This window comes from Podarcis muralis, chromosome 16, assembly GCF_964188315.1.
Source record: "Podarcis muralis chromosome 16, rPodMur119.hap1.1, whole genome shotgun sequence".
Classification (NCBI taxonomy): domain Eukaryota; kingdom Metazoa; phylum Chordata; class Lepidosauria; order Squamata; family Lacertidae; genus Podarcis; species Podarcis muralis.
Genome location: NC_135670.1, coordinates 28,406,336 through 28,428,824, shown reverse-complemented (window position 1 = coordinate 28,428,824; position 22,489 = coordinate 28,406,336). Strand labels below are relative to the sequence as shown.

At 43.3% G+C, this 22,489-nt stretch overlaps 1 protein-coding gene across 6 annotated transcripts in view; it reads left to right on the top strand.

Annotated features, from left to right (window-relative positions):
• Positions 1–22,489, top strand: part of LOC114587041 (clathrin heavy chain 1-like) — a 63,371-nt gene that overhangs the window by 17,656 nt on the left and 23,226 nt on the right. For all 6 annotated transcript variants that reach the window (XM_077920852.1, XM_077920855.1, XM_028710950.2 and 3 more), the window contains exons 3-17: positions 1,906–2,174; positions 2,476–2,637; positions 3,453–3,566; positions 4,751–4,924; positions 6,542–6,739; positions 8,259–8,459; positions 9,280–9,432; positions 10,514–10,636; positions 11,473–11,610; positions 13,321–13,485; positions 14,260–14,440; positions 16,094–16,257; positions 18,121–18,246; positions 18,476–18,618; positions 20,371–20,605. In XM_077920852.1, the coding sequence (XP_077776978.1) occupies positions 1,906–2,174; positions 2,476–2,637; positions 3,453–3,566; positions 4,751–4,924; positions 6,542–6,739; positions 8,259–8,459; positions 9,280–9,432; positions 10,514–10,636; positions 11,473–11,610; positions 13,321–13,485; positions 14,260–14,440; positions 16,094–16,257; positions 18,121–18,246; positions 18,476–18,618; positions 20,371–20,605 (2,546 nt within the window). The remainder of the gene's footprint in view (positions 1–1,905; positions 2,175–2,475; positions 2,638–3,452; positions 3,567–4,750; positions 4,925–6,541; positions 6,740–8,258; positions 8,460–9,279; positions 9,433–10,513; positions 10,637–11,472; positions 11,611–13,320; positions 13,486–14,259; positions 14,441–16,093; positions 16,258–18,120; positions 18,247–18,475; positions 18,619–20,370; positions 20,606–22,489) is intronic.

The window sequence follows — 22,489 nt, the reverse complement described above, 5'->3', positions numbered from 1 at the left end:
TAGCCTTTGGAGGAAAGTAGTAGCTACCAATCAGTCTTGGTTCTGTCTGGGAATCGTTACTGTTTGCTAATCTCAATAACATTCTAGATCTGCTAAGAAACGGCAATTTGGGGGAAGGAATTTTGTGTTTGTGTGATACACGCAAATCTCCTTACTCTTGACACAGATGCTTCCAGGTAATATATGAGGAGATATCCAATTGAGAATTCTCTGCTTGGACTACTGGACACTGATCTACTCTAGTGCCAATAGTGTCATACTGCTTGACGCCCACCAATAACACTGTGCACCCTGAAAGTTGATTTTTTTAAAAAAGAAAGATCAAGGATCTGGTTAGTAACTTTCAGTGACATTGTACATTTGTCAGTAACGCAAGACTCAAAAGCTTCTGGAGATTTTTAGCTTACGACAGCAGTAAACTGTAGAACAAGCCAGTTTTCAAATACCTTTTAGGTTATGCTTTTAAGAAAACAGATATTAAGCAATTAACCCCCCCACCAAGCAGACCTTCATCTGATGGGAATAGCGTTGCTTAATGTCTGCTTCTCAAAATCCTATCTATTAAATATTGACTTCTGCTTCCTTGGAAGCCTAGAGTCAAGGGTTGCATCTTTAGGAAATGCAGTGAGTTCTTGTCCTCCTTTTGAAGAAAGGTCATATTTCCGTTTTTGGTTGCCTTACCTGCTGGGTTTCTAATGTCTTACAGATGACACAATGCTACCCTTCTCAAGGAACAGAAAATTGCACATAACAGCATTGTTTATGGTGTTAAGCCAGTTAGGTTCACACTGGTGTGTTACTCAATAATGACGATGGGTTGAAAAGTAGGACAGTTGGCACCCTAAGAATAAGGATCCTGTTTTGAGCAGTATTGAAAAATGTCTTTTTTAATATGCTGCCCATTCTGAAATATACCTTTACTTTTGAGAGGGGGGATTTTGCCCCAAAGAAACTTGGGATTTTGAGGCAAAATGTTGAAGGAGAATGTTTGAAGAGTTCATCTCCTGGCTTTCTCATTTGCCACTATACCATAAACTTCAATATTCCTACCTACTTTCTCTCTCACCCAACTTTCCTAACGAGGCTTTGTCTTGAAAGACTGGAAGTGAAGTGCAGATATTACCAGATACGTTCTGCGTTCTACATGGGGATCCTACACTTTCCTTGAATTCTAAACAAGTTAGCACAAGGCTTAGCGCTAAAAAAATAAGCACTTGATAAACTTATGGCCAGACTGAACATAAGAACCTGCTGCATCAGGCCAGTGGCCCATCTGGTCCAGCACCCTGTTCTCACAGGTGGCCAGCATGATGCCTATGCCATGTCCAAAAGCAGGGCCTGAGCACAACAGCTGTTTTCCCTCCTTCAGTTTCCAGCAACTAGTATTCAGAGGCATGCTGCCTCCGACAGTGGAGGTAAAACAGCCCCTGTGGCTAGTAGCCATTGTTATTGTCATTCTATGTGGATTTGTCTAATCCTCTTTAAAAGCCATCCAAGTTGGTAGTCATCACTGCCTCTTACAGGCACTGAAATATATGGGATTGGGTAAATTTCTACTTCCTTATTGTCAGAGTTTGGTGTCAATGATCCTTCATCCTCTACTTGCAATGTTCTAAATTATGCTGGATCCACACATGCGGTGCTACAAAGTGGTAAAATGAACTGTGCCACTTCAGCTAAAGGTAGGAGAGCTTACAAAAATATGGTTTCCTCCCAACTGCTGTCTGACATTGTGCTGCCCAGTTTTTTAAGCACCTCATTCTGCTGCATGTGTAGCTGAGGCCTTTGACTTTGGATATTTCCAAACGTCTTTCTACAAAAAAGATTGTGTTGGAGTAGGGATAGCTATTGCTTAACATTTTTGGAGGGCTATGATTCTCTTTGTCTTTCTGTCTTGTATGCCAGCGGGGAAAACACTCCAGATCTTTAACATTGAGATGAAAAGCAAAATGAAAGCACACACGATGGCAGAGGAAGTGATCTTCTGGAAATGGATTTCTGTGAATACCGTTGCCTTAGTGACAGAGACTGCAGTTTATCACTGGAGTATGGAAGGAGACTCTCTCCCCCAAAAGATGTTTGACAGGCACGCCAGTCTTGCAGGCTGCCAAATCATCAATTACAGAACCGATGAAAATCAGAAGTGGCTGCTCCTGATAGGAATCTCTGCCCAGGTAAGGAAAGCTATGGAGTGCAGAGGGTACAAAAGCATGCATTGAAGCTTGTGGACTGTAGAAATTGGGAGACCAGAAGCCAAAACATTTTTGTGACAGCTGAGCTGGAAAGCAGAACTACTGAACATACAGTGAACTTGAAAGCTGTGACATGGGGATGATTATGTTCTGTTGAATTAGTGGTTGGAATCTCTTGATGGGAGGCGCAGGATAAGAGGCTCTAAATGGATTAAGGATCTTGACACTTCAGGCTCTTAAGTGCTTGCTGCACATTTAACGACTGTGATGCTTGCTCCATTAGCAAAATCGTGTGGTTGGTGCCATGCAGCTGTACTCAGTGGATCGAAAAGTTTCCCAGCCAATAGAGGGACATGCAGCAGCCTTTGCAGAATTCAAAATAGAAGGCAATGCCAAGCCTTCCACCCTCTTCTGTTTTGCTGTGCGAAGCCCTGCAGGAGGCAAGGTAAAAGCCTTTTATACTTGATCATTGTCTTTGTTGCTTACAGCTGCTTTGGGGCATAAGATCCAAGACGATAAACCATTTAAATGAAGTTCCTCAACCCCTCTGTAGTAAGAGCTTGCACCAGTGTAGTCTGTGCAAGTCCTTGTGAAAAATCAAGAGATCTTAGCTGCGCTTCAGGGTTTAGGATGGAACACTTGATGTTGATACTGCACCTCTCTTTAAGGCATGAGTAGTCAACGTGGTGCCATCCAGTTGTTGCTGGACTCATGATCCTTGGCCATTGGCAATGCTGGCTGAGGCTGATGGGAGTTGTAGTCCAAACCTTCTGGTGTGCAACATGTTTTTCTGCTTTAAGGTGTCTCACCAAAATAGACCATTTTGAATTGCAGTCTCAAAGTGCCAGTCAACATAGCCTTAATTTGGGCTGTAGAGCCAATACTATAGAACAGGCACATCCAACTTCCAAGAGACTGCGATCTACTCCCACTATAAAAAAACCTAGCAGTGATCTTCCCATTGGATTGACTAGAGTTGTTGAGCTTTTTTTTGGGGGGGGGAAGGATGAGCTTTTTGTGGGGGCCCTCAGTTGGGACCAGGATCGACCAGGGACACCCCGCGATCGACCGGTAGGTTGTGATCGACATGTCGGACATCCCTGCTATAGAACATTTAAACTTTGTGAAGAATGGAGAACGCTTAAGAAAAATCCATACCATTATTTTTAGCAGTTTTCCATTCTGAGGAACACCTGATTTGAGTGAGCTTTTCTCCTTTCAACTAAACAATTGATTTATAACCCTGTGGTGTTTCCCCAGCTGCATATAATTGAAGTGGGTCAACCTGCTGCTGGAAACCAGCCCTTTGTCAAGAAAGCTGTTGATGTCTTTTTCCCTCCAGAGGCTCAAACGGATTTCCCAGTGGCAATGCAGGTAATGAATTGAGGAGTGTGTTTAAGACTTCCGGTGGCATGGCCGAAGCATATCAAGTGCAGCGGTAGTATTGCATGCCCTTTTTAGCCCATAAACAACTGTTGTGTCAGAAAAATATGAACTTTGTTCCAAACGCTTACATGCTGCCTTTCAGGGTGAAGCCCTCCCAAGGTGCCTTGCAAAAGATTAATTGTATGTGTGTATTCAAGATCATTCAGTGTCCTATACATAGCAGGGGCTCTTGAATGGAGCTGTATCCAGGCATGATGAACAGGTGCAAGGATGCTGTTTACTCCCACTCTGATGGCAATGCCAGTTGGTAACTCTTAGGCAGCTGTCAGCTGGAGCTGTATCCAGACACAATTGAATACAACTCTCCAAATTACCATATCAGTGTGTACAGTTGGTTTAAATGATACAGAATTGAGCGAGGCCAATGTTTAATGCAATTTGTCTGAGTTTATAGCACTGCTAGACCAGGATCCAAACAAGCATGTAACTAGGCTGGATTGGATACTGTAGTCCTATAAAGCAAGTCAGTCTTAAACTTAAAGGCAGCTTAGCCTAATCTGTTTATGACAGAATGGTGGAGGAGGGGTGGAGGCCCGCTGTTCAAAATTGCTGAATATACACAAGCCCTTAGAGTTGCACCTAGAGTGGAACTTCCTTGAAACTGAAATCTGGATCTGATCTTCTTGCAGCCATAGCGGCTTGCCCAAGGTCTTAAGTGCTTCAGTTTCACAGCTGAACTAGTGATTGACTTGTAGTGACATAAATGCTCAGCTCCCCAGTCTAAAAAATAGCCGTAGCTGTTAACAAGTATGAAATAATCCACTTGCACAATAAATTGAGTTTTTGCTGCTGTGCTAGGAAGAAGCTTAAGTTAACTAGTGCAGAGGTCAGCAAACTTTTTCCGTAGGGGATCAGTCCACTGTCCCTCAGACCTTGTGGGGGGCTGGACTATATTTTTTTTGGGTGGGGGATGAACGAATCCCTATTCCCCACAAATAACCCAGAGATGCATGTTAAATAAAAGGACACATTCTACTCATGTAAAAACATGTTGATTTAGAAGGTGATTGGGTTGAATCCGGCCCCCGGGCCTTAGTTTGCCTACCCATGAACTAGTGAATAACTTCTGAACTGTCCTGTTTAACCTTGTCTCTTTCTTGTATATTTGGTAGATTGGAACAAAGCATGGTGTTATCTATCTGATCACAAAATATGGATATATTCATATGTACGACTTGGAATCTGGAGTGTGCATCTACATGAACCGTATTAGTGCAGACACTATCTTTGTAACTGCACCTCATGAACCTACCTCAGGAATTATTGGTGTAAATAAAAAAGGACAGGTAAGAATGATGCCTATTGTTTTTGTCCATGAAGTTTTCTTGGCAGGGATACTGGAGTGGCTTGCCGGTTCCTGCTCTAGGTGGATCACGTTTAGTCAAAACTCTCCACTATGACCTGTCCATCTTGGGTGGCCCTGCACGGCATGGTTCATAGCTTCTCTGAGTTATTCAGGCCCCTTCGCCACGACAAAGGAAATCAGGCCTGAGTGCTCACTGGAAGGACAGATCCTGAAGCTGAGGCTCCAATACTTTGGCCACCTCGTGAGAAGAGAAGACTCCCTGGAAAAGACCCTGATGTTGGGAAAGGTTGAGGGCACAAGGAGAAGGGGACGACAGAGGACGAGATGGTTGGACAGTGTTCTTGAAGCTACCAGCATGAGTTTGACCAAACTGTGGGAGGCAGTGGAAGACGAGTGCCTGGCGTGCTCTGGTCCATGGGGTCATGAAGAGTCGGACACGACTAAACAACAAGAAGAATGATGCGTGAAACTTCTCAGCTGTAGATTATCCATCACTTCAGTGTCTGCTTACTGTAATGCTGTCATTTAGGCTCTGAATCCTGACTGCTTTATCAGATCCAGGTGGCGGCTTTCCTTAAGTCACCACTTTGCTGGGCTCTGCACTGACGCTTAGGGATTTCAGCTCATTGGTTCCAAACGGTGAAAGAGATGCCGTTTAATGTCCTGAAGTGAGACCTCACGTTCCCAAGCATGCATTCTCTAATGATCCAGATTACAGCCCGCATTGGAGGTGTCAATGCATGCACACGTATGCTAACCTCTCTTGTTGTTAACAAATCAAATAACTCTTGAGATTAACGTGGTAGTTCCTCTATGATCACTGAATAAAACACTGCATGAAACACAGATAAGAGGACATAGAATAGATTTCTCCAGCAGAAGTTCTAACATAAGCAGTAAAGATGTTGAAATGACAACTGAGCAGTCAGTAAGGAAGGCTTTGTAAAAAAAAAAAGGGGGGGAGAGAATTTTAAAGTAGAACTTCAGCGGTGAACAGTATTGTATCCTGTATCTAACTGGTAGCAGTTGGCCTGGTGGTAAAAAAAGGTAAAGGATGCCTGACAGTTAAGTCCACTCACAGACGGCTTGGGGGTTGTGGCGCTCATCTCGCTTTACAGGCTGAGGGAGCCAGCATTTGTCCGCAGACAGTTTTTCCGGGTCATGTGGCCAGCATGACTAAGCTGCTTCTGGTGCAACAGAGCACCAAAACCAGAGCAGCCCACGGAAACACCGTTTACCTTCCCGCCGGAGTGGTACCTACTTATCTACTTGCACTTTTTGGCATGCTTTCGAACTGCTAGATTGGCAGGAGCTGGGACCGAGCAACGGGAGCTCACCCCGTTGCGGGGATTCGAACCGCCGACCTTCTGATCGGCAAGCCCAAGTGACTCAGTGGTTTAGACCACAGCGCCACCTGCGTCCACCAGGCCACCTGTGGCCTGGTGGTACCTAGTCTTATTTATAATATTATAAAGTGAAATTTTTGAATGTTTGCCACTTTTCCTCCAGATCTGTCGTGCTCCTTTTATATAGTAGAGTGTGCCTTGTCCTTTTTTTAGACTTTACTGTGCACTCACTGACTCTCTTTCTCTTACAGGTACTCTCTGTTTGTGTGGAGGAAGATAACATTGTAAATTACGCCACCAATGTTCTCCAGAATCCTGATTTGGGTCTGCGCATGGCGATCAGGAGTAACTTAGCTGGGGCGGAAGAACTCTTTGCCAGGAAATTTAATACACTTTTTGCACAGGGAAATTATGCAGAAGCGGCTAAAGTGGCGGCATCTGCACCAAAGGTAAGCATCTTTTTAAAAATTATTTTTTGGCTGAGGGGTTCGGGGGTGCACTCCAAACAAATTTTGTAGCCTTTAACCTTTGTTTGAAGCAACAGGCAATCCCAAGTTGTACGAGAGCATTGGTTCTGTCTTCCGCGAGGGAGACAAATACGATTATAAAGATAGGGCAGCATTAAACTAAGTTGTAATCAGAGTTGACCCATTGAAATGAATGCACATGACGTAAGTGAGGTGCAGCAGTTTACCTTACCATAATAAAGGTAAAGGTACCCCTGCCCGTACGGGCCAGTCTTGACAGACTCTGGGGTTGTGCGCCCATCTCACTCAAGAGGCCGAGGGCCAGCGCTGTCCGGAGACACTTCCGGGTCACGTGGCCAGCATGACATCACTGCTCTGGCGAGCCAGAGCCGCACACGGAAACGCCGTTTACCTTCCCGCTAGAAAGCGGTCCCTATTTATCTACTTGCACCCGGGGGTGCTTTCGAACTGCTAGGTTGGCAGGCGCTGGGACCGAACAACGGGAGCGCACCCCGCCGCGGGGATTCGAACCGCCGACCTTTCAATCGGCAAGCCCTAGGCGCTGAGGCTTTTACCCACAGCGCCACCCGCGTCCCCTCCTTACCATAATAAGTATATGTAAAATCCATGGTGGGTATTGTTGACCAGAGCTATGAACTGGTTGTCCCATTGAATTCTTGCTTAGGATTGCAGCCCTAAATCAGGTAATCATGGAGTCACTGTCAGGAGTTGGTTAGGAGAAGGCTATTGTCCTGATTCTTCACTTGTGGAAAATGTGATGACAGACCTAGATCTAGCAGCATTTTTACGTTGGTGTTGGGCAGAGTGGATAAAAGTCAATGATTTATTTTTTAAAAAAACAACCCCTGGATGTTTTTCATTTAAATCAGATTTTTTAAAATTTAAATCGGATTTTTAAAATAAAATGCTTTTGAAGGAAGAAATCTTTCTAAAGATAGTTTTCTATTTAAGTTACATTATAGTCCAAAGGCTATTCATCAGGAAATAAGGATTTGTTTTAAGTTTTTTCATGTGTGCTAAAACTCAGTCTAAGGTTTTTTTTTATAAAAAACATTGTTTAACCACATCAGTTAACAAACATCAGTTAACAAACACCTATGCTATAAATCTTACTTTTTTAGTTAAAATATAAACATTTAATTTATTAAACCTCACCATAATTTCATAATTATCTGTCTATGTATTTCTAATATTATAACCAAATCAGTAATTTTTGATATAACGGTAGAAAGCTACTCTGAAAATGTATTATTCCAAAAATGAAACCTTCATTTGTTTGTAAATATTAAGATTATACCAGCAAGAATGAGTCTTTCTGTAAAAAAAAGATTTAAATCAAGTCTTACTGACTAGTGATTTAAATTGATTTGGTTTAAATCCAATCCACCCTGGTCTTGGGAATTCTCAGCTAGCAAGCTCCCTCTGCCTTGGATTTTCCCTTAAGGGAGACTTTTTAATAGAATCATGTTTCAATGTTCAGGGAATCTTGCGCACAAGTGATACCATCCGAAAGTTCCAGAGTGTACCAGCCCAGCCTGGGCAGGCCTCTCCCTTGCTCCAGTACTTCGGGATCCTCCTCGATCAAGGTCAGCTCAATAAATTTGAGTCCCTGGAACTCTGCCGTCCTGTTCTTCAGCAAGGCCGCAAGCAGCTTTTAGAAAAATGGCTAAAAGAAGACAAGGTAAAACAGGGGACCTCTTCAAAAATTTATTATGCTGTGGTCTGCTTTAAACAGTCGTCGTTCTGTTGCCTGTGCTGAAATTAACTAGCGTTCCTATTTAGGCACGCTTACCCAAGCAGTATAAAGGCTTGTTAGTGACAACAGTGCGTTTTGTTGATTACCCACCTACATCCAACTGAGAGGTCTGCTGGCTTTTTGCTCTAACTTCAGGCAAAATGACCTTGATGGGAAATCTCCCTGTTGTGTAGACGCTTACCCTAGAGCAGTGAAAATGGATTAGGCATGCCCAAATACACCATTTTTCAGTACTGGGAAAATATAGTCCCAAGAAATCCACCAATGGACCATACATGAGCTAGGTACATACTGTAGATTGCCAAAATTTAATACTTGTCAAGGTATTTTATGATATCCATTTAAATTGAAAATGAGCAAAACTCTGAGCACTGAGCCACTCCTCTGACCCCCTTCCCGGTTTTATTTTAGTTCGCTCTGTTGTGTTGATGTAAACAAAGACACCACTAAAATATTAATTTGAAAAAGAGTTTTGGGCTACACTTCTATAATTCCCAGAGAGTTTTCTTCCTAAACAGTGAGGTAAATCACTGAGATCCAGACAGGCATACCCTATATCTTCAAAGAGTAGCAACTACATTTGCTTGCCATAAGCAGGGGTGGGTGGCAGCGTTTGCTGAGCTGGGTGTGGTGTTAATAGCTTTGAAATGCTGGTTCTATTGCAGTCTTACGTTCGATGCCAGCAAACAAATTGCAGCTTAACACTTGGATCTGTGTTGATTCTGAAATGTTGTTTCTGTTTCAGCTGGAATGCTCTGAGGAGCTAGGAGACTTGGTGAAGGCTGCTGACCCAACCCTTGCCCTCAGTGTTTATCTCCGTGCGAATGTACCAAACAAAGTAATTCAGTGTTTTGCAGAAACTGGTCAATTCCAGAAAATAGTTCTTTATGCCAAAAAGGTAACTATCTTTCCCCCCCCCCTCTGAAAAGTATGTGATTGTGTAATGCACACCTTTGCAAGCCAGAAGCTTTTTGAACGCACAGTTAAATTTTATCTTTACCGAGATAAGAATAAACCTCGGAACATTCCGGGATATCTGAAGTGTGATATGCAACCGCCCCACCTGGTAAAGTTTCAATTGCATAAGTCATGTGGTCTTTGGAGCATTCATTAGACTATTCTGTGGACAAAAATGGCAAAAATCAGCTTCAGTACCTCAGGGCTTTTCCTGCGGGTGAATGAAACCCTAAATTCTATAGGCTCTTTGATATCTTTCAATTTAAAGGACTGAACTAAGATGGGGTGTGCACATTAACATGGTTGTCTTGCTAATCTCTGGCAATTTCATTAATTTAAAATGTTAAGAAACCCCACCTTTCTATTTCAGAACTCCCAGGGTGGGTTTCAGTTAATATTAAAATAATATAATCTGTAGGATTTAAAACTGATCAAAAGACATGAAGCCCAGTGTTGTAAAAACATAAGATTCTGTATTGGGTGAGCCTCCCTGGGGAGTGCATTCCATGGATGAGTTTTCACAAATGAAGGTGTTTTTCCCTGGCTGTAATGTGCCTGATACCCTTAAATTTGGCGTACCCAAAAGGCGATATTAATATTTTGGACAAATAGAAGTGGGTGATTCCAGATCCCAAACTGTATAAAGGATAAAAGCTAGGTATTGAATGGCGTTTGGAAGAGCTTAGCAGCTACTGAAGTCATTGTGAAGTTGAATCGACAACAACAGTCCCTTTGGACTGGTCCCCTTCCAACAAATGAGAACCTGTATCTTATATCAGTTGTACATCAGTTGTACAGCAACCCAATTGTAACAGTCGAATCTGTACGTTGAATAATGGGCTGATCAATTTCTTGCCCTAATGTCATATGAAGCAAGTAAAAACCTGACTTGAGATGTGAGGTTGGGTTTAGCTATGTGTAATTTGCTAAGGCCCAGTTGCTTTTGGAATATATTAGCAAAATGCAGGAATATATTGTGTTAAAGAAAAACTTACTTAACATCTTGAAATTTGACCTTTTAGGTTGGTTATACTCCGGATTGGATTTTCTTATTGAGGAGTGTGATGAGGGTCAGCCCAGATCAGGGTCTTCAGTTTGCTCAGATGTTGGTACAGGATGAAGAGCCACTAGCCAACATCAATCAGGTAAGCACTAGCTTGGTCTGTTGCAATTCTAGAAGATAAAGCTGGAATAAAATGCCCCTCAAGTCCTAATACAGCTAAATGAATACCCATCTTGTTTAAATGTCTACAGTTTTTCTCATGGTCTTGCAATTCTGGAAAACTAATCAATTTACCTAATTGCAAAAGTTGCTAGCTATAGGTTTCAAAGCAGTGTAAGGAATTATCAAAAGTGTAAGGAATTATACCTTAGTAGCTATGGGCAGTGACAACTCAAATTTGCATGTAAGAGACCAACTCCTTCTGTTTCGACCAACTCCGTTTAGGCAAGAACTACAGTGGTACCTCGGGTTAAGTACTTAATTCGTTCCAGAGGTCCATTCTTAACCTGAAACTGTTCTTAACCTGAAGCACCACTTTTGCTAATGTGGCCTCCTGCTGCCGCCTCGCTGCTGGAGCCCGATTTCTGTTCTTATCCTGAAGCAAAGTTCTTAACCTAAAGCACTATTTCTGGGTTAGCGGAGTCTGTAACCTGAAGCCTATGTAACCTGAAGCCTATGTAACCTGAGGTACCACTGTGCAGACATAAAGAACTGGGTAAAACTGATTTTGAAAACTATGCTATAGTTTTTCAGAAGAGAAACAAGGTTAAACATGCTTGATATGTGATGGGCACCTGAACATGAAGTGGAATAAATAATATTTTTTGGAAACATTGAATTCAGCTATGTTCTTATGTTGTGGTTTGGAAACGTTGGGAGCTTGAAGTCTGTATTTGGTGAATTAAAGATAAGTTTTGTAGCACACTTGGGCAACGGTTTACGTGTCTGATGGTCATTTGTTTGATTCCTACACTGTAGATTGTTGATGTATTCATGGAGAACAGTTTGATTCAGCAGTGTACCTCCTTTTTGTTGGATGCCTTGAAAAATAACCGTCCGGCCGAAGGCCACCTCCAGACTCGTCTGCTTGAGATGAACCTCATTCATGCTCCACAGGTAAACTCTCCTGGGCTGGATGGGTATTGTGGTGCTGTTGTTTGAAGCCTCCCTTTCTCATTCCTTCTTGAGGGAGGCAGTTGTTATTTTGCCAAGGACGGCTCTGTCTACCCCAGTGTTTCCCAACCTTTTTTGGGCAAAGGCACACTTGTTTCATGAAAAAAATCTCGAGGCACACCACCATGCCAGATGGGGAAAGGTCACTTTTTACTTATGTAAAAAAAAATAAAAAAATAGTAACAGCATAGAAGGTAATGGTTATCTCTTTGATGTCTGATGGGAGGGCATTCCACAGGGCGGGCGCCACTACCGAGAAGGCCCTCTGCCTGGTTCCCTGTAACCTCACTTTTCACAGTGAGGGAATTGCCAGAAGGCCCTTGGCACTGGATCTCAGTGTCTGGGCTGAACGATGGTGGCGGAGACGCTACTTCAGGTATACTGGACCGAAACCGCTTAGGGCTTTAAAGGTCAGCACCAACACTTTGAATTGTGCTCGGAAAGGTACTGGGAGCCAATGTAGGTCTTTCAAGACTGTCGTTACGTGGTCTCGGCGGCAGGTAGCAGCGCTCACAGCTTACGGACTGCACCGTGTAACAGGTGTCTGGCCCAGCAGCCTAAGGCGGACAAGCCACTGAAACAGGCATTCAGAATCCATTCATTTCATAAAACCTGCAGGGCTCAATCTCTGTGTTTGTGTATGTGTGTGTTTCTGTTTTGCCCAAGGGTCTGGGGGTGGGAGAGAGCTCTTTAGCATGATGCTTTTAAAACAATTAAATTATCAACAAACAAACCTGATGATACGAATAGCAACGTCAGGTGCTACCGGGGGGGGGGGAGAAGGGGGCCTACTCGGAAGTAAATACTGCGTCCAGGCGCAATTAGCGCTGATTTAAGGTGCACCAAGACTGCCTAAAAACCTCACCAAAGATATGCAACAAAGCGCTTCGTTGCAGAGGGGAGAGTTTGTGCACCGTGGAGGCTGGAGGGCTTCTATTCTACATGCGGGGGTTGGGGGGGCGAGGAAAATGTGCTCCGTGGGGGGGCGGGGAAGGCAAGAAAAGGAGCTGAGCTCTAACTATAGGCTCCCACGCTTGAGCAGGCCCGACTCGGTGAGGCGGACCACCCTCTCTCCTGGAGGAGGAGGAGGAAGAGGAGGAGGAGATTCCCATCCACGGCGTGGCCTCCCGCGCTCCTGAACGGGAAATCTCTGCAGCCCAAGACTCTCCGCGAGGCAGCTCCTCCCTTCCTGCCTTGAGCCGCCGCCAGCCGCGCCCCCCTCCCCAGTTATCTGCTGCCTGCCAAGCCCCGCCCCTCTTCATTGTCCTCCCCTTCTGTTTATTCCCCTTCCTCCATCCCTCGCTTTTTTCCCTCTCTTTCCTTTTTTTAAAAAAATATTTTCTCTTCCCCTTCTTTTTTCCCACCCTTTCTTTTTTCTCTTTCTCCCCCCCCCTCCCCGCCCTCCTGGGTTAAAGGATTTGAGCAATGGGTCTGGAGGTGGAGCTCGTCGGAGGATTAGCCCGACTCGCCCGCCTCCTTCCCACGGCACACTAGGCAACATCCGGCGGCACACTAGTGTGCCGCGGAACACCGGTTGGGAAACACTGGTCTACCCATATATTTCATGTAGAAGATCACCTACAAGGATTTTAAGAGCACTAAGTCCCCTATTCCTCTTTTTATAAATTGACTTGCACTGTTGTTAATCCCTAGGTTGCAGATGCTATCCTGGGAAACCAGATGTTCACACATTATGACCGTGCCCACATTGCCCAACTTTGTGAAAAGGCAGGCTTGTTACAGAGAGCATTGGAGCACTACACTGATCTTTACGACATCAAGCGAGCTGTTGTTCATACCCATCTTTTGAACCCGGAGGTAAGATAATGTGCAGCCGAACATATATGCACACTTAACCAGTTAGGGTTCATGCTCCCTTCTGCACTGTTCTCCTTTGTGTTCTTTGGTTAGTTGGTTGCTTCCTTTCCTACAGTCCGTTCAGACCACCCCCTTTTGCTTCCAGTGATTTTCTGCTTCTAGACAAGCCAGGGTGGTATAATGCTTATATGCTGGGTCAGGACTGGGGAGACCCAGGTTCAAATCCTTAGTTGGCTATAAAGCTTGCTGATGACTTGGGGCTACACACTCTCCTGAATGCACTCTACAGGGTGGTTGTGAGGATAAAACGAAGGGAGCAAAAGAAGGCCTCTCCCCTGCCCTCCGTGCCTACCTTGGCTCTCCTGAAACAACCAAAACATGATAATGGACCTCAGTGCTTTAATACACCTTTGTGCTTCCCTTAGATTGGTAGATACCGTATTTTTCGCTCTATAAGACGCACCAGACCACAAGACGCACCTAGTTTTTGGAGGAGGAAAACAAGAAAAAAAATATTCTGAATCTCAGAAGCCAGAACAGCAAGAGAGATCGCTGCACAGCAAAAGCAGCGACCCCTCTTGCTGTTCTGGCTTCTGTGATAGCTGTGCAGCCTGCATTCACTCCATAAGACGCACACACATTTTCCCTTACTTTTTAGGAGGGAAAAAAGTGAGTCTTATAGAGCAAAAAATACGGTAATTGAAACTCACAATACAGTAACTATTCATGCCATGGTGTGAACCTGCTTGAATTACTTGGTTCTTCTTTCCTTAGTGGCTTGTGAACTTCTTTGGCTCTCTATCAGTTGAAGATTCTGTTGAGTGCCTACGTGCTATGCTGTCCGCCAACATCCGACAAAACCTACAGCTCTGTGTGCAAGTGGCGTCTAAATACCACGAGCAGCTGGGCACCCAGTCTCTTGTGGAGCTGTTTGAATCCTTTAAAAGTTACGAAGGTAAGCCTCGGAAGCAGAGAATAGTGCTCGCTCCCCTTGAACTTGTTTTACCGAGGACTGCGGAATGTCAGATAATGGAGGTGGGAGGCTGTTTTTATAGAAGCACTGAAAACAACAGAATGCAAGAATGCATTTTTTTTACACGTTCTGGCCCCTGTGAGAGGGTAGCAGTGCCTAGCAATGTTGTCAAAGCTAAAACCATGCCTGAGGTTGAGTGCAAGGCACTGGAAATCTACTAATGGAGAAGAGCAAGAAGTAAAATACATTGTGCAAAATAGGCATGCGTATAAGTAAATTGGTATAGTTTAGAGGTAGTAAAAATAATATTTTTTTACCCAGCAGATTTTTCACTGTAACTATTACAGTGCTGCCTAAAGTCATGTCTGCATTGGTAATTCTAATATTAAAAGGGATGGGGCTCTAGTAGGCAGTTTGCAAGCTGCAAGCTACGAGTCCTGTCTTAAAAGGTAGTTTCTAATTCTTAAAATATTTGCCTGAAATAATGGCTAGCAAATCTTTTACTGAATATTTAGCTAGTAGGTTTTCTAATAGATCAGTAAAGTCACATTTTTATGTATGTAGAGCAGGCCAAATTGAAGATGTTGTACACTGTATCTTATACTGTATTTTATATAATTTACCAAGGGCTAAGTTCATACTTCCCTTTCAGACTTTCCTGGAAGGCCAAACAGATAGTTTTAAGATACAGTGGTGCCTCGCAAGTCGAAAATAATCCGTTCCGCGAGTCTCTTCGTCTAGCGGTTTTTTCATCTTGGGAAGCAACCCTATTAGCGGATTAGCACTATTAGCGGTTTAGCAGCTTAGCGGCTATTAAAGGCTTAGCAGCTAAAAGGCTATTAGCGGCTTAGAAAAGGGGGGGCGCGAAAAAAAATCGCAAGACTCGCAAGACGTTTTCGTCTTGCGAAGCAAGCCCATAGGGAAAATCGTCTTGTGAAGCAACTCAAAAACGGAAAACCCTTTCGTCTAGCGGGTTTTCCGTCTTGCGAGGCATTCGTCTTGCGGGGCACCACTGTATAGGGTAGCTTTATTTGCATTGCTGCAAAAAAGATAAAAGAGGCATTTTAAAATCATATTAGTGAGGAATGTTATGGGTAGTCTTGAACTAAATAAATATATTAAATTCTGTATTCACAGGGTTTAGCCCTGTCTTATTGGACTGATTATCTCCCCATATTGTAATGGTCATTGGCTGCAAAGAGTTATTCCTGACCTGACTAGTGTATTAATTGATTGATTTTTTTGCAGGATTTGTAAGAAATGGAAATGTAACCAATCATGGAAGGAGTACTATTAAAGATGCTAGAATGAGGGGAGGAAATAAGAAAACCAGTACTTATTTCTAGAAGTTGCTAAAAGAATTTAATCAAGTGAATTGTTTATACGTCTGAGTTAGGAATGCAATGCTGAAAAGGCTTCCTAATTTTAAAGCATGGATTAAGGCCATTTTCATTACTGGCTATTGGATCATAATTTGTTGGGCTACCAGTCCTTTGTCTTCAAACACTGTGGTTTTTTGAACCATGCCTTGTTGAAGCTGTTTATATTTGATGCTTGTAGAGGTGCCTTTCTTTTCTCTCTTCCCCTCCACCCCAATGTGGACACCCCCCCAACCACTTAAACCTGTCTCTCTAGGGCTGTTTTATTTTCTGGGCTCTATTGTGAACTTCAGTCAAGACCCAGATGTCCACTTTAAGTATATCCAGGCAGCTTGCAAGACTGGCCAAATCAAAGAGGTAGAAAGAATCTGCCGAGAAAGCAATTGTTATAATCCAGAACGGGTGAAGAACTTTCTGAAGGTAAAACACCCACAGTACCAAACTGAGTGGTGGTATTTTAAATGTCTGTTTAGACTTTTTGCTGTGTCACCCTTGTTTTTCAATATGTTTGTTTTATCTTAAATTGTGTTAACTTTTTATGTTTGTTTGCTGCCCTGGGAAGAAGGGTGGGATGATGATGATGGTGATGGTGATTCAGTCTTTAATTCTGTTTTTACTGCCCTCTCGGGTTTGCTACTTTAATACCACATTGGTGATCTCTCATAATACAACCTGAGTTCATCCGATTAAATTGTGTATTCGGGAGAATTCATTTCAGACAAACAAACTAAAGGACTACTTCACGCAGTGCATACTTATCCTTTGGAATTCTCTTCCACAAGATGGCTTTAAAAGGGGATTGGGCAAGTTTCTGGAGGATATGGCTACTAAGCCATGATGACTCCCGTATTTACTTGAATCTAATGCTTACCTTTTTTTGGCGAAATTACCTTGCAAAAATTAAGGTGCGCATGAGATTCAATGTCGCGTTTGCATTCGCCAGCAAATACTTTTTTTGGTTTCAAGGTTCTGAAAATTGAGATGCGCATCAGATTCGATGGTGCATTAGACTCGAGTAAATACGGTATATCTTGCCTCCAGTCCTGAATACAGTGTGCTGAGAGAACGCTAGCAGGAGAGGGCTACCGACCGTTCTTCTTGGTTGTGAGTTCCTCACAGGCAGCTTGTTTGTTGCTGTGGACTAGAGGGAAATTTTCTCTGAAGCACTCTTGTGGAAAGCTCCCCACTCTCCTTTCATGAGTTGAGGAGCAAATAATATGACCAGAGAGCAGAGAGACCTCTGATATAGGAAGATTGCTTTAGAATGTAGTGTGAGATGTTATTAGAGACAAGGCTTTAGGCCTGTGATAGAACAGAGAAAAGAGGACATGCATCCCAGAGTTCAGATGGGCAGAGTTAGGAGAGGGACTGAAGAGAGCGCTTAGGGGTGCAGATAAAAAGAGAGAGCCTACGCACAGTGGGTGTTCCTTACTTGTCAGGGGACTGCCATCGGGAGGCAGAGGGGCCGTTTGGATACAGGGAGGCTTCGAAAATCTTGCGAAGCAGTTCCTTTTCCTGCAGCGGGGAAAGCCACACCTCTAGTGGGGAAGAGGGGAAGGGACCAGAGGATGCTGCTGGGGGCCCCAGCACCACACCTCGTCAGTCTGAGGGTGGGCGAAGCCACACCTCCGGGGTAAAGGAGGGGAAAGGGCCAGAGGATGCTGCGGGGAGCCTCAGCACTGCTCCTGGCCAAGCCGGCCAGGAGGGAAACACGCCTATTCCGTCGCCTACCTTGTGCAGAGAAGTAAAACGCAAAGAAGGAAGGAAATGGCTGGGGGTTGCTAAGTTCTATGTTGGGGGAGGACCAAGAAAGAACCACTCCCGGATTCTGCTAGCGATTGAGGCTGACATGAACTGATGGTTCTGCACTGCAAATAGTTTTTGCACCAAAACAAAGCCTGTAAAAGACAGATCGGAGTCCTGCCTGGTTACTCACAAGCAACCACCACTGACGTCTGACATTACTGAACTGATAAAAATGCCCTTCTGCACTGAAGAAAGCTACACCTTTCCATTCCATTGACGATAAATGCACATAGTGGCCCTTGGTAATCTATTGCAGAGGAAACGTGTAATTTCTGGAAAGAGGAGCGCAGCCATGTTGTTTGCCTGTGTCACATAAGTCAACCTTGTTCTGCCATATTGAGCTGGGTTCTTTTGTAATTAACCAGGTTTCCATTCAAGTTTTTCTCTCTTGGTCTTCTGTTCTTGCTTGTACACTTTATTGTTGCTCTCTTTCTCATAATGGTATGTTGCTGTATTTGCTCCTCTCCATTTGTACAGGAAGCTAAGCTCACAGACCAGCTTCCCCTGATAATCGTCTGTGACAGATTTGACTTCGTCCATGACCTGGTTCTCTATTTGTACCGTAACAACTTGCAGAAATACATTGAGATCTATGTTCAAAAGGTAATGTATCTACACATGCGGTGATTTGATTCATAACTTTTAAGAACATGCTTTTGATGTCAGTGACAGCAAATCCTTACCTTAGACATCCAGCAGAAAATGTGACCGGGAAGCTTTTTATTTAATGATGTTTTTGAATTGGTTGCAATCTGCAGTTTACCAATGTGTCTAACAATAGTTTGGACATTTTTTGGTGAGACCTGAAACTAAAAATAATGACTTGTTCTAGGTAAACCCAAGTCGTATTCCAGCCGTGGTTGGAGGGCTTCTAGATGTGGATTGTTCTGAAGATGTTATCAAGAACTTGATCATGGTGGTGAGAGGCCAGTTCTCAACAGATGAACTGGTAGCTGAAGTGGAAAAAAGAAATAGGTAAGACTTGCAGAAAAAACTAATTTTAGTTCTGGTTCAGAATTCCTTTATTTCTAAAACTTCTTAGATTCCAACTGCAAAGCTACGTGCTTGTAAAAAAACACTGTGTCAAAATACTTCAAAAAACTACTTTAAGTCAGTACCCTTATTAGACCAACTTTTTTCTCTGGATCACACTTTCAGAATAAAAATTTGCTGCCACCATACCATTTTTTTAATTGATAAGAAATACATTGGAAAACAAAAAGAAACAACTCCTGGCAGTACTTGATTTATAACCCAGAACACAACTACTTTATGATGTGATCATGGGACATCCAGAAAAAAATAAAACCATGCAGCTACATAAGACCACGAATCATTCCCAAAATACAAACAAGCCTCTTTCCTTTGTACCTTAAGTATGCGTACAAACTCAATGAGAGGTGCTCGAGTTCCTCCCCCCTTCTTTCTGCGGTTCCTTAAATTTATTTTTTTATATTTTCTGCATATTCCAAATTAACTTACTTATGTATCTACTTCAAATATATATACTCTTATAAAACTGCAGGTTGTTACAATAGTCATGCCAATGTTCTTATCTGTTTACAGTTTATTTGTAAATATTCAATAAACCATTTCCATTCTTTTATAAAAAGTTCATTTGTCTTGATTTCTTATTTTTCCAGTAACCTCCGCCATTTCTGCATATTCCATATGTTTTTATATCCATTCTTCTTTTGCTGGGACTACTTCTTTCCGTTTTTGGGCAAATAACATTCTTGCCACCGTAGTCGCATACATAAATAAATTTCTATACAGTTCGGGTAGTTCTGTCCCTATAATTCCCAAAAGGAAGGCTTCTGGGGTTTTTTTTACAAACGTTATTTTAAACATCTTTTTCAATTCATTACATGTCATTTCCGAGTAAGCTTTAACCTTACTACAATATTAAGTTTAATTTGAGACAAACAAACTCTCATCTCCTCATCTACAGAAAGAAACCTTTCCCTTTTCTGTTCTTGATACTACACTATATTATACTATACTGAAATGTTGAAATTTTTCTTTACTTGTCCCTGAACCACACTTGCCATTCTCTTCTGCCAAACCAATGCACCACACCCTTTAAGAACCACTGGTCTCAATGGTAAACAGCAGTGAGGGTGAAAGGAAAATGGCTGATGGTGAAGCCAGTTGGTCTCAGTCCCAAGATGGAATAGGGGAAGAAATAGTAGACATTCAAGTGAAGCTATTCAGGTGCTATGCAAGTATTGGGTTTTGTCAAGGCTTGTCAGGAAAAATAATATTTAAAAATGACTGATTTTGCCATCTCCGGAAATGGAAGATGTGGCTGTTACCCAGATTTGTCTCCATCCTTAGGCAAGGGTTCCTTGGTAGAGGGAGAACAGGCATTAAAGAAGAAAGGCAGTCCTTTATATTAGCAAAGGTGGAGATTTTAGGTGATGCACAAGGCAAAAACTCAATAGAAGCCAAACTGACCAGCTTTACTTAGGAGTTGGAAGAAATGCTTCCTCATAGAATCAAGTTCCACCATTAGTATAAAATCCTCTTCCACTCACTTCAGAATGGTTACATTTCGTATTCTTTGGTTAGCTCCTTAGCAGGGGTTTTCCGTCCTCTTTATGATAAGCGCAGAAGGGGGCGGGAAGGGAGAGAGAGAAGAAAGTTGATTCTGCGATGCAGTTTAAAGGCGGGTCTTTGCTGGTTGCTAGTAGCATAGAAAATTAATTAATTGTGTTCTTATTTAAGGCTTAAGCTGCTGCTGCCCTGGCTCGAGTCTCGAATTCATGAAGGCTGCGAAGAACCAGCGACACACAATGCACTGGCTAAAATCTATATTGACAGCAACAACAACCCAGAACGCTTTCTGCGGGAGAACCCCTTTTACGACAGCCGTGTTGTAGGCAAATACTGTGAAAAGAGGGACCCACACTTGGCATGCGTTGCTTATGAGAGGGGGCAGTGTGACCTTGAACTCATAAAGGTATTTTAGTGTTGTCTTGCTGTAACTTACCTATATTGTGCTCTTTCTTCTCCTCTGTCCCCACCCCCAATTGTACCATGTAAGTGGATTTGATTATACAGTGGTGCCCCGCAAGACGAATGCCTTGCAAGACGAAAAACTCGCTAGACGAAAGGGTTTTCTCTTTTTTGAGTCGTTCCGCAAGACGAATTTCCCTATGGGCTTGCTTCGCAAGACGAAACGTCTTGTGAGTTCTTGCAAGTTTGTTTCCTTTTTCTTAAAGCCGTTAATAGCCGCTAATAGCCGCTAAGCCGCTAATAGCCATGCTTCGCAAGACGAAAAAACCGCAAGACGAAGAGACTCGCGGAACGGATTAATTTCGTCTTGCGAGGCACCACTGTATTATGCATATGGAATTGCAGTGAAGAGTGGTTAAGAAATCTCAAATCTAATTCTTAATTTCTCATAGTTATGAACGTTCAAAGGGGTTGTGGTTGCCATCTTCTGGTGCATCAGCCATGATTGTGTATGCAAAGCAGCTTCTCTTAGCTGGTGGCTTTCAAACTGTATATTTTGGGTAACCTCATTATTCCTCAATGAGAAGATCAGCAATAGTAGATGAGCCACCTGTTAGTTCAGCTATCTTCCCTTCCCCAGTCAGTTTTAAAACAAATTTCCTGGAAGACTTGTTTGCTCACCGCTGCTAGCCTTTCCATATGGCAGGTGTGCAGAACCTTTTGTTCTCCAGATGTTGCTAAAATACAACGCCCATCAGCCACAGCAAGCACAGCAAATGGCATGGGGTGATGGGAGTTGTAGTTCAGCAATATCTGGAGGTCCAAAGGACACCTGCCCTATGGCAGCAAGGAAACATTGGGTGTATTCTAAGGAATGCACCCTTAGTGAGATGCTAATATAGACCTATGTTAGCTTTCTCCAATCCAGTGCTCTGCAGGCCCAACCAGTGTAGCTGTATTGGGGCTGATGGGAGTTGTACTCCAAACATCTGGAGGGCACCAGGTTGGGAAACTGCCTTATATGAACAGTATGTTTGTCCTTGAGTGGTACCCACAATCTTCCGCAGTGCACAGTTGCTCCCTTGCAGATATGCAGAGGTTCCTTGGCAGGTAGTTCAGTGTAGCATTAGAGAATCCTTTCTCCGAATTTGTAAACCACTGTGGTAAATGCTAACAGCTACTTCATGTGGTGCGTAAAAGGTACAGACAACTTCCTCACTACAAGGTAAAGGTAAAGGGACCCCTGACCATTAGGTCCAGTCGTGGCCGACTCTGGGGTTGTGGCGCTCATCTCGCTTTATTGGCTGAGGGAGCCTGCGTACAGCTTCCGGGTCATGTGGCCAGCATAACTAAGCCGCTTCTGGTGAACCAGAGCAGCGCACGGAAACGCCGTTTACCTTCCTGCCAGAGCGGTACCTATTTATCTACTTGCACTTTGACGTGCTTTCGAACTGCTAGGTTGGCAGGAGCAGGGACCGAGCAATGGGAGCTCACTCCGTCGCGGGGATTCGAACCGCCGACCTTCTGATTGACAAGTCCTAGGCTCTGTGGTTTAACACTGAGCTTTCCAAACTTTTTACAGTGAGAGGGGTAAAGACTTACATCTACTGGAGTTCATACCATGGGCACATTATAAGGCACTCTCCCTATTACTGAAATAAATATAGTTCAAGATAAGCTTTTAGTGATGAAATGGAATGTGATGAGGCAGTTGAGATAAAGTTATGGCTCACAGCTGATTAGTTAATGGGACACTGTCTCAAAATAAAATCTAACTTTTGTACTGACTACTAAACTGACATTCTGTGGATGCTTTTGCAGTAACATTTGTTGGCATTCAACTTAACGCAGTTCCTTCAAGATGGTTTATTGAGTTGAACGAGATGGA